Source organism: Vanellus vanellus (genome assembly GCF_965231255.1).
Source record: "Vanellus vanellus genome assembly, chromosome: 15".
NCBI lineage: Eukaryota > Metazoa > Chordata > Aves > Charadriiformes > Charadriidae > Vanellus > Vanellus vanellus.
Genome location: NC_138920.1, coordinates 13,323,384 through 13,335,806, shown reverse-complemented (window position 1 = coordinate 13,335,806; position 12,423 = coordinate 13,323,384). Strand labels below are relative to the sequence as shown.

The 12,423-nt window shown below is 43.0% G+C and overlaps 1 protein-coding gene across 1 annotated transcript; it reads left to right on the top strand.

Moving 5' to 3' along the window:
- Window positions 1-1,939: 1,939 nt before the first annotated feature.
- EFCAB8 (EF-hand calcium binding domain 8) lies at window positions 1,940-11,935 on the top strand (the record flags this gene model as incomplete). The annotated part of the gene is given in 6 exon segments (XM_082490889.1): window positions 1,940-1,975; window positions 4,625-4,728; window positions 6,639-6,792; window positions 8,095-8,205; window positions 8,207-8,226; window positions 11,854-11,935. Coding segments are annotated over 6 exon segments (507 nt in total).
- Window positions 11,936-12,423: the final 488 nt, after the last annotated feature.

The window sequence follows — 12,423 nt, the reverse complement described above, 5'->3', positions numbered from 1 at the left end:
TTTTTAACTTTTATTGTTCGATTTTTTAAAAATCCCTGGTTTGCAATGACAATTCTTACTGTAACTGTTAAAAGCCTTCAAATAAAGGCCAAAAACTTACTTGCTGTTGTATCATATCACTATTTAATGTGGCTGCTTGAGTGCTCCGTAGCTTGTAGTCTGTCTAGTCGAACGTCCGTTCACAGAAACGTGTGCGTACTTCAGCAGTGGGGGTTTTTCTTTCTTAGAACATCCGTCCACGGATAAGGCTGGCATCCCATTCTCACAAAAGAAAGATATTTTTTGCAAGTAAGTATGTGAACCTAATGAGGGCTGTATTGTAGATTTCGAGCTAGCCTGGTGGTACGCAGACCGTACCTCTCAGTTTCTATACTGGTGCAAGAAATAGAGGGGATGATAATATGGGCCTCATGTGTTATTGCAGGGGCTGCGAACAGCGCGGGCTGCTGGCAGGGAAACGGGTGTGCGTCAGGGCACCTGCGCTTGGTTAGCAGGACGGCTAAAGAGTTTACTGATCTTTTAATGCAGAGAAAGCAAGGAGAGACGAAGCCATTGCAGATCCGCTTCTGGTTAATTGGAATATGAAATTGCAAGGAATTTGGATGAGAGTATACAGTACTGTAGCTGATGATGCTTAGAACGCAGGGAGCAAAAATGCAAACCGTGGTTTTGCTGAAAGGAGACCTGAATAAGCTCTGTTGGTAAGTCAGATCTCCGGGGATGAGGTTTTGTGTCGGTGGCTGTCAGTTCCTCACAGAAGTTCCGTTTGGATAGTTAATGGGCCTCGACTGAGAGGAAGGGCGGGCGTTAAACAAAGTGACTAGAGAACATGGAAGGCATGGAAGTAGAGATTAGAGATGGTTGTACTTATAAAGGAACAAGATAAATGTATGGTACAGTTAACACTTGAACGTGATGTGAGGGAAAACTTTTAAGGAAAGGAAGGAAAAATGCGATGTTCTATGGCAAAAGAGGAATAATGGGTGCATAAATACTGGACAGGGAATATGTGGTTGGGTAGAAAAGGAGCCAGTTTTGATACAGGCAAAGTCCATCCAAAGAAATGGAAAACAAAAGGGTTTTCTTTCTTGAGTAATACCTGTGAAACTGAAGGGTCAGACTATCTGGAAGAAAACAGTATTTCTGAGGATGTTTAAGATGGACAATCTGTATCTTCCAAGAAAATGTTTTTCTTCTCTCTTTAATAGAGAAGGAACAAAGTTAAACTTAACTTTTCAAATTTTCTGAGACCAAAAAGAAAGTTCCCAGAAGGCAGTCCTGGCTTTTACAGAAAGCGGCCTTTGCCTCTTCAAAATTACCTTTCTCTCTTCATCAACACAGCTGACTCTTTGATCTGTGGCCTTTAAATAATAAATATATTTAACATATGGATATATAATTATATGTATAAATATTTATTAAATGATATATAAATATTTAAATAATATGACAATAAACATATAATAATGTTAAAATTGTATATACACATGTTACGTATTTATATATTTTAAAATATATTTGGCTGAGCTGTCAGAACTGTAGGAAACGAACTGATGTTTTTATTTTTAAGTCTGAGAGATGTTTTGCAGACATTTTCCTCTTGAAAATAATTTTGTAAAATGGTTGTCTGTCAATCTTCTCATAGTGCTCTGACTCTGATTTTGTCCCCAGGGGATGCATAAGGATGAATGGGCATTCAGGAGGCATTAAATCTCGTGGGACAGTATGGATATAAATCTCGACGTATTCAAAGATCCGCAGATTGATATTTATGAAATGATGAGCAGATGAGGTTAAAATGAGGAGACAGTGCTGTTGGGTCCGTTTTCAAAACCTGAATACAAGACCATATTTAATCTTTGCTTTTTTCTCAAAGAAGGGCTTTCTGGGAGAACAAGGAGGAAAATGGACAGAGAGGTTTGTGACGGTGGCTGTCAACATGATAGTGAAGCTCCGCAGCAGCCCCCACATAAAGGTAGAGAAGGGCAAAGGGGTGGAGCGGTCATCTCTGGGACCTGTCTCCCTGTGACCAGTGGATGCCCAGGGAGGTGGGAACAGATGAATTGTGGTGCTACAAGGGTGAGCAGCACCACAAGAAGCGACAACCGTCTTACTCTGGCACTGTGCTGAAAGACGGTACGCAAAGGACTCCTGGTGGCAGCTGGTTTCCTTCTTTTTCAGATAAGGCGGCTCTTTCTGAACCTCCCCAGAAATCCCAGTTGTGGTAGATCCTTATTAAATACTTGGATGGATATGAAAGCTTAAGAGCTCTCAGTTTCCTCATACGTAATAAAGGAATGAGAGATCTTCCTTCTTACTGCTGTATTATTAAGGTTAGTTCAAGTCATGCGGGCCCGGGAGGTTAAGCGCGGGTGATTAGCATGTGTAGGGCTTGGTACTGCCATGGCTACCCTGATAGTATTATCTGAGCTGGCTAATCTTAAACTAGCTCGGGCGTGAGCTGCAGTCAAGGCATCGTCACAGCGAGCACGTTCATGAGGTTACTTCCATTGATTTGAAATTTCAGGGTAGACGTGGGCTGCTCTCGTTTCATGATTTCTTTGTCTTCAGAAAGAGCACAAGGTGAATGATGCAGGTGAATAGAAAGCAAAAAAAATTAAAATCTTCATTCTTTAACTCTATTAAAACACAATTTGAATGGGCTGAATGAAACAGCTGCAATAGGCCACTCATTGCTTTTAAGATTCTTTGAAACTTTTGATGACTGCTTTGGGTGTTTTACATTGTGGTGGTTGGTTTTTTTTTTTTTTGTTAATGGATCAATAAATAGTGATAAGTTCACAAAATACATTGGAATGAGTAGATGGTGTAAACCCTGCCAGCCAAATCTATAGGAGGGCGAAGTGCTCTCGGGGCCCTTAGAGATGGGAAGAAAAGTTTTCTTCTGTACTAGAAGTGTCCTGCAACGCTCTTTGATCAGGGGTATGTGTGTGCGGTTGTCCCTACCTTTGAGACTGCTCTAAGCAGGAAACATCCATGTTTACATAACCCTTCTGCAGAGCAGTTTAGTTTTCAGTGCTGAGCAAAGCGTTCAGAGGCTTTACTACTTTCACCCTATTGCTCTCTGGGCAAATGAGCCCCGAGAGTCCCCCAAGCCTCAGCTACTGCAGGAGGGTGGCTGGAGCGTGGCTAGGTCAGGTGTGTCCATGGGGGTTGATGCCCTCTTTATCCTGGTAATTTCCTGTTAGCTGCACCGCAGCTATGAATGGAAACCTGTGCTGCTAAGGAGGGCTTGAAATTTGTCATAAAGCACTATCAAAATTGGGGTTTAACACTTGCGTTCTCCTAAATTTCTCTCAGCTAGCTCTGGTCTCATGGGGCTTTAAAGCATGCTTACCGTAGCAGATGTTAGCTGGGTTACCTTGGATGATAAAGCTTTTCAAGCAGAGGCCATTTCTTATAGCTATAGATAGTGTGTCAGAAATAGTAACCTTGTAAGAGTCTTCCAGTGTATTTGCTGTACTGCAACTCTTCTCTGTTTCTGCAGGACACAGAATTATGAGATTCTGTGGGCCATAAAAGCTCCATGCAGTCCATTCTTGAATCAAACTGTGTTTCAGCCTAGGACGTTTTCAGGCAGAGGTCAAAGGCTGCCCTTCGGAGAGATCTGCTGTGCCCAGCAAGTGGAAGATGTTATTTCTGATCACCTACAGTGATCAGAACTGTAGGTGATCACAACGAGCTGGCTGGGAACCATCTCTCAGAATACTTGGTGAAAAAAGAGTTTCCTCTCCTCCTAATTTATGATATGCTCTTTATGGAAAAATGTAACTTCACTTCCTCCTTCAGACATCCAATATTTAAAGGCAAGAACATACAGGCTAGGGACTTCTAACAGTAGGGCAAGATAACACCTGCAACCTCTCATTCCATTTTGATCAATTTTGGAAAGTTTTGACTAGTGAGTGGTATTCGTAACACAATTTTAATACTTCAAAGTTACATAGTGCCTTGTGTGCAAAATTACTGCAGATACATGTGCAAACTGGAAAGCTGCATACATAAATGGCCAATTTAAAAATAACTGCATGCCATACTTGTCTGGGTGCATAATGGCTGGGAACTGCACTATTTAGGGTTCTAATAAATATATTCACTGATTTGGAAACTGTAGATATGTGCCGCAGGGTTCTTTTTGGGTTCACCTTTGATACAACGCTATTACAGCATGCCATCTTTATGATCTTTTTTACAGTTACGAATTATCTGGTTGGGTCTAAATCTCAATTTGCAATGCTTGTTTTCAATGAGTTTGAATGAGTTCTGCAGGGCAATGAAAGAAATTATAGCTAATGCTAACAATAAAGACATTGGTGACGTGTTATGAAGACTGACATTGACTGTGACGCTTCATAGACTGGGTAATGACACTGTCCTCTGTGATGAAAGATGAGGGCTAAGGAGTAGCAGTTGCAAAAGTAATTTCCTGATTTATTTAAAAAAAAGAAAGAAATCGAACATCATTTGTTACTGGTGGTAGGGCAGCATTTATTTTCATAGCTATCTTCCATAATTGTTGCTCTGTCAACACTACAGAACCTCAGATAATTAATTCTGCTCTCCCTTTGATACTGTGCGAATGAAATTGCTGTCTGTCTTGCAGGAAGAGTATCTGGGCTACGTGCTACCCAAACTCAGAAGCAAGGATACCATGCTGGAAAGCAAATCACACCAGCTCTCCAAAATGCTCAAGAAAGTAATCCCACTGTAAGGTATTTTTGAGGCACAATCCTGCATTAAGAGCTGCTTGTATTTGTCTTCCACTTAAATGGTTCTCTTGTGCTGCCGTGAAAAACGTCTACTACTTAAGCACTCGTTTTTTCATCAAATAGAAAACGTGAGCATCCTCCCTGATGACACTGGCTTAATAAACCAGTCCCTCGTATAAGAACAATATCTACTAAAAAGTAATAGTTTTGGTGATAAATGACTCCTTTAAATGGGTTCTCTTTTGGGTTTAGTCAGTCTGGTTTGGCCACTGTATGTAAAACCATGAATTTAGTAGATTGTGCCTGTTAGGAAGGCAAACCAGGTTATAAGATATGACAGCTATTCTCCTTCACGGGTTTTAGATTTCCAAAGGTAAAATGGCCTATTTAGGAAGATGAAAAGAACCGAATGAGGTTAATCTAACCTAGAGAGAAGACTACACTGAGGTTGGAGGAAGAGACTTGAGTCTTTGTATGCATCAGAGGGTGTTGCAAAGAAAAGAGTCTGGCCATGCCCGTGGTGAAACAAACTCCTGGAATTAAATTCCACATCAGTCAAATAATTTTTTTCCTTTCCAATACTAAAGGCAGGACAGTAGTAGAACATGATTTTCTAAGGAGAGTGCAAAAGTTTGTCAAACATTTAGCAGAAAGGTAAAGATGCTGGCTCCGCTGTAGGCAGGTGTTGGATTAGATCCCCCCTGCGCTGAGGTCCCTTCTGATTCCATTCTTGATTTTGTGATTCATAAAACAAGTGGTTCTGATTCTTTAGGGAGTATAGGGGTTTTCAGTGAGCTGAACTATGAACTTCTTGTGTACGCTTGCCTCATCATCAAAGCACGCTGTCCCCTCTCCTACTTCATCCCACTCCCATCTTTTTCCTTTGCCTTGCAACTCTCTCTTCTCCATCCAGAGAGGGCCCGTGGGGTGGAACCCTGCCAGCTGACTTCAAAGTTAGCAAATCTGGGTGCTGAGAAAGCAAGGACTGGAGTGGTGTCAGAAGGTGGTGGAAGTGCGTGTGAATTTATGGTTGAAGATGTCTGTGAGAAATCGTTTTCTTTTCTATTGCCACTGCTCTCCTGGAGACATTTTAGGAAATGTAAGAGGGAAAACAAAAAAAATTTCCACATAAGGAATATTTTTCATTAATTTCCCAGAAGGGTCTGTTTAAACAGAAGCATCTAGTCTTGGCTGAAATTACTGCCTGCTCAGTCAATTGTTTTAGACTGAGCACGAGGGAACGAGTCGAGGTTGAATCCTGGAGAGGTACAAGTAGACCCTTGATTCCTGTTCCTCTCCATTTTGTCGTTAGTGAGCTTCAAGCTAACATTGTAGAGGTGTTTTTTTTTTTTTTTTTTAACTTTTTCTGTAAAGGTTATTGTGGATGAAAAACATTTGACTTGTGGCTCTTTTGGGGTGGAGTTCATCCAAGAGCAGAGTCACGAGGAAGCCCGTTTGTCACTTAGAACGACAGTGAAGTTCAGAGGGGCGGATGGTGCCATCCTTTTGCCTGAATTCTGACAACAACTTGTTTCTTCTCTGCAGCTTGGCGAGACTGATCAAGGACTATATCAAAAGATGTGGGTCTGAGCAATGTCAATTTGCTGGAGATAGGATCTGCTGATGAAACTATTGGTAAATATTTACAAAAATTACCTGTTCTAGGGCTGTGCACAGTGTCTTTGTCTTGAAAGTCAAAGAAACTTTGCCTTTGTCAGTTTTTTTTTTTTGTTTGTTTGTTGTGTTTTTTTTTTTTTTTATATATTTGAGGATATTGCCAGCATGTCTGATACTGTGCATGCTTATGAATCGCTGTCAAAATGGTTGTGGATGGCTTAGGTTAAAAGCGTGTGAAGCCACGGTGCGGTCAGCCTGTCGTTAGCCCTGTGTCATGGGATCTCTCTGCAGACCCGGCACTAAATTCTTTGATATTGGTGACAACAAATGTGACAGGATCTTTTGCCTCATTGAATGGGACAGCTGTGACACAGCCTTGGATTACTGGTGGGATGCTTCTCCAAATGGGCGAATGACTTCTGTACAACGGGACTTTGGGGCAGACGTCTGTGCCTCCCTTTCACGAAACAGGTCTCTGAGGACGGGGGAAAAAAAAGAAAAGCAGTGCTTATGAGCTCCGGTTGCATTCCCTGGGGTGTGAAATGATGATTGCTGTTTCTGGGCTCTCTGCTCCTAATGCTCAGAGACGATTCTGCTCAGCGCTGGGAGTGGGAACTCTTTAGTTTGTGGGGACTGAGCTCTGCACTGAGCGTGTCGCAATGTCCAGGCTGGGCAGCGTAGTCACGGTGCTAAATGCCGGGTAGTCCCTTATTTGTAACTCATAAATTTATTCGAGTCTCCATTTGTTGCTCATTCATGTTTTGCAAGTAGTAAGGACTTCTTATTTATATTTTTTACTTCTTGCTACGGAACGGTATGTAGACAATTGAACATCAACCATTTGTAACTCTCTTCCAGGTTTTCAAGCAATGCGTTTTTCTCCTGCCAGAAGACCTGACGCATCTCTTCAAGAGTTCCATACTTTACAGAGAAGACGTCAGACTCTTTTCTTGTACGGCAGTGCAGCAAACTGTTGTGGCTGTGTATCTCAAACAAGCAGTGAATATTTTGTATAAAATCACTCTTGGGTATTTTTATTGCTCATGAGATACTGGCATCATATAAATATTAATAACAGTGGATCAGTGGCACTCCTACTTCTCTCCTTGCTTCTACCTTCCTGTATCAAAACGGGAATTGTACTTTGCTGCTGATGCTCCTGCGCCTTCTGTGCCACCGGGAGCGGGTGACTGCTGTCTGCACCCCCATAGGGCCACCTCTCCGAAGAGCAGCGACTTTGGTGTGACCCTTCTCTAGCACGCGCCTGTACACAGCACTCGCGCTGCCCCAGATGGCTAATGCATCATCTTCACGTAACCTTTGCTTACTGGACTGTAGACAGAGGAATCCCTCTGGGAGAGTGTTACTGTTCTTGTTGCAGTTAAGACACTCGTGGCCTTTATTCGGTGCAAATGATGCACGCTTAGTCTTCTGTTTATCCCAAACTACTGTTACGCACAGGAATGCTGTATCTCCTCTATTCTCCTTTGGCTTTCTATCGCGTTTCTCTTTTCTCCACCTTCTGTGGCCAGCCCCCTCCACTCCCTCCTGTTTTCTGCTTCCCCTCAGACTTACAGTTTATGGTCTATGTTCCACTGGATCTTTCTTTTCTGAAGAAGCGGAAATAGTTGACGAGACTGAATGGACCTCCTAACCCATCTCCTCCCCTAAAAGCAAGGTGTTAGCAGTAAAACACTTTGAGGCTTAAACCACACTGTCATTAAGTGAAATCTTTCCTCTCTTGCAGGCACTCCTTGGGAACTGGTGCCACCAGATAAAGTTCATTCCTGAGCTCAAGCTTGTTGCCTCCTGCTCAGCAGCTGATAAGAGAGCCACGATGCTTACTTCGCTTCCATTAAAATAACACAGGCAAACTCCGGTAAGACAGGTCTCTGCCTCTGTTCTGTAATTTAACCATTGCACAATGGTATCAAGCGATGCTGCTGGTCTTTTAACTTTCCCTCCCTTCCAGATAGAACGTACTGGCACCAAACTTTGCTGGGAAAAATGAGTTGGGAGAAAATGTGGAAGGGGCTTACTTTTTTTTTTTAATGATTTATGATTTGTTTTTTTTTTACCTGTAAATAAATGAAGCCTTTGAAAGTTGTTTTAGACTGTATGAGGACAGCTGCTCCAGAGCAGGAGACTGATTGGGTATGACAGGATCAGTTTCTGTAGGAAGCATTGCCCTTTGCTGGCATCCCGTTGGGTTGGAAGGGGGTCCGAAGGCATTCTCCTTTCTGGCTTAGGAGCCCGAGGGGAGTGGAGTGACTCAGGGCTTTACGGCTGAGGGAAAACTTGTCGTCTTCTGCCAGCAGAGAATTATTGCATTTGGCAGAATTGGCGGTCGAGGTGTGGGGGGGTGAAGTGAGAATGGAGTGTGGTGACATGGGGAGTGGGTTGTGGCAGAGAGGCTCAGGCTGCGCTGCTGCTGACCGGAGGCTTGGGATGAGTGTGAGCGCGCTCTTGCTGAGGAAGGCTGCCTCAGGAGGGTGAGCCTGGGGAGGTTTAGACGTTTGCGGGGAGATGGGGTGAGGTAGTGGAGGAAGCCGGATGTCTTCCCTGTCGATCACCTCCCTCAACTTCCTGGTTCACCTTTCAGTCCTATTTGTCTGCCTTCTCTTGCAAATATTACTCAACTTTCCCACCATTTGAATTCCCCTTTTCTTCCTTTCCCTTTTTTTTTGTTCATACTCCTTGATTGTGTGTCGTCTTTATATGCATCTCATTCCTCTTTTCATTCCTGTTTCTCACTTTTTTTTCCCCTCTCGTGGCTCTGCATTCTCCCATCCCCCTTCTCTGCTTTCATAATGCATTTAGTCTGGCAGCAATCCACCATCTCCTGCAAGCTAATGGGGTACAACAGAAAGCCCCATAGTTGCTATTTAGCATGCTGGCAATTGTCCAAACGTGTTTCTGTATCTGGTCTGCTATAAAGTTGGGAGACATCTGATAATTTTTTTTACCTACAGCTGTATTGCTTATGCTTTTTTCTTCACCCTCACTAATCCCTGTTTCCTCTCTGTTTTACCTATTCGGGCTGTGCTCTGCTCTTCAGCAACCTGGGCTGAATAATGTCTGCCTGGAAATTGTAGGTCTCTGCAACTGCCGTTTCGCCTGTCCAAACAGTTCTGCAATAACAATAGATGTGAATGTTAAATTACCATTTCCGAGAGTCTAAAAATCCCAATTGCTGGCACCTGGACTCTTAAGCTGCTTCATTTTTTATGCTGGTGGACAGGATAATGTTGAGTCTTCTGTGGCTGTCATAATTCATAAGTCTGTAAATTTTGTATTGTCTTACCAAAAAAATCTTTCTCGTGCATCTTTTCTTGCATCTGGATAGATGAGCTTAAAGGAAATGGTGCGGTGATTTGGAGATTATTCTCCACGTGGGCTTGTTGCCTTTCTCCCTCTGGAAAGTGGTTTTTCTGTGCTTCAGACAAACTTGTGGCTTTTAAGCCCAAAGCTTCTGGTGGTCCCTCTCGGTGTAGAGGAGTGAATTCTAAGGGCAGTGTAACGGTCTGCCACCGCTTAAAATGGCTTGTTTTAATATGCTGAGTGAATGTAATGATTTTTGTGCTTCTGGCTGTAGCAGAAGAGGATTACCACCAGGTGGTACTGTTGGGCTTTCGTTTGCGCTGTAAACAGCCTGGGTTTGTGTGTAGGTTTTCCAGGGAAGGCTTTATATGGTGGGATTAACCTGGGTCATCTCTGCGGATTTTTTTTTGTGTGTGTTTTGTTATTTGCACATCAGCTTTGTGTTTGAAGGAATTTCAGCCCGTGAGTGGCTTGCAAATTCTTGAGTACTCCCCAGATATTCAGAATTTGGCATTGGAGGTGTGCTGTTGGTTGTTTAAATTGTTTCTTTGGGGGGCCCACTGCTGCTGTTAATCTATACACCTGCATCATTTCAAACCATGGTTGGTAGGGGGGTGTGTGTTGTGTGCGTGTTTTTGGTGGTTTTTTTTTTTTTTTTTTTGTGTGTGTGTGGTGTGTGTGTGTTTTTGTGTGTTTTTTTTTTTTTTTTTGGAATTGAGCAAATCTGGGATCACGCTGCAGGGCCAGAACTGCTGCTCAGAGCCATCTCTCATGTATGCTTCATGGCAGGGGGATGGAGAATGCCAGTCCAAAAGAGGTTCCTTCTCGAAATGCCTTTTCTGTTTGCAAAGCAGTCTTCTCTAGTGCAAGGAGATACTAATTTCCAAGCATCTTGATACACGCTTAGGCATGAGCTTTTTGTTTGGGACCCTTATAAAGCCAAATGTTGATCCTGGTTTTTAATCAGTTGGCCCTGTGCTTCCTCCTTCACTTGTGTTCAGTGTTCGCCTCCTTTTTTGCCAATGTTCTAGTGTTTAGCTGTAACTGTGTTTCCTCCATTAGGGTACCGGGTGCTACTGATCTGGAAAGTGCCTGTTGGATGTCTGAGTCTTCTGCTCAGGGCGATGTCTTGTAAACCAGAGAAGCCAACCATCCCCAAAGCAAAACAGGAATGCCCTTCATCCTCGTTCCCAACAGAAGAGCCCATTGCCCAGGTTGGTCATTCCTTTTCCTTTCCAGCGGTTGCTCTAAGCAGCTGCAGTGGGAGGCTGGCAGGCCTCTGCAGGCACCACCGCTTACACTGACAGACTTATTTTTCTGTTAGGACTCTCTGATTTTAGGTTGTAAATCACGGACTATGTTCCTTGCCAGAGCCCGGTCCTGGCTGTTGTGCTGTTGTGGTATCCGAGGGATTGTATGAAGAGTGGTTGCACTTGATTTTTGCTTCATAGCTGTTCCTGCTTGCAGGAAGAGCACATGCTGGATCCCTCTCCTGAGCCGCTCTTTCCACATCTTGTTTCTCTGCTGTGTTTTCTACATGGATCATGGTAGCATGCATCTTTGTCTTTCCTTTTCCTTGCAGTCTTTAACAGCTTCTAAAATCCTCCTGCCAGCCCACTGCAAAAGGGGATTTGCTCTTCCTCTCTTATTCCTCGGAAAGGAGTGAAGGGACCAGCTGTGTGCTGGGTTTCTCTGGTTTTCCTTCTGGGAACAAAGTTAAGAATTTGCATAGCACTTGCACGTAGCATTGACTTCGCAAGAGTTGAAGGCCAGAAGGCCCCTGCTCTTCTGTAATCATTTTTTACCTGGATAGGGATCTAATCGATTGAGCTTCACTGTCTGGGTGGAGCATGGAGCCTTATTTCTAAATCTGTTTAGGTCAGGAACTTCTGTCTGTGACCACTACAGAGATTCAAAGTTTGGATACTTTTATAAATGTCTCTCCTTTGTTCCTTTCTTTGCCTTGCCTGCCTTTTATCCAATCCCTGCTCTTGAATATTCTCTGATTTTTCTGTAACTTTATCTTTTGTGCCCTCTTTATTTACCGTGCGATTCCTCTCCTTCACGTAGATTCTTTGACAGACACACAGACCTTTCCTACACAGCCTTCACTGAGAATCTGCAACATGTTTCCAATGACCTGCTGTCATTTTCATGTGTAGCTGTGTATTTTCTCTGCTCGTAGGCCATCAGTGATTGCATTAGAGAAAGGCATCCTCTGTTTCGATGGTTCCCCAGAGATGAATGTTAGTGGCAAGACACCATAAAAGTTCTTTATTTTTTTTTTTCCTCCGTTCTGCAGCTGAAATCATACATGCTTATAATGGCTATTATTTCTGACGCTTGCTGTTTTATTAGTAATATTGAGATTTGTGTCTTAGTCAGCCAGTTGATGCTGGTCCACATTAATGGCAGTACTGTTCTAGTAGCAGGGCAGAACTGTAGTAAGTTTGGTAGGAATTTCTGCAAAGCAATGTCTGCTATATAAAGCCTATGTTCTGCCAGGGTTCTCTTGTAACCTTAAAAATAACTAAGTAGGATTCATGCAATTAGAATTTTTCTGCCTCCTGATTCCCAGTTTTTTTGACCTCATGATGTTTGTTGCATGTTAATGCGATTTTACTGCATTGCACTTGATGGATCACTTTTGTCTGCAAACCATTCCTGGCAGGAATATATTGATGGGCCATTGTCCTGTTGTTGATGTTACAGTACAGTAAGCAACTTCTTCACACGCACCACCTTCCTGGGGAAA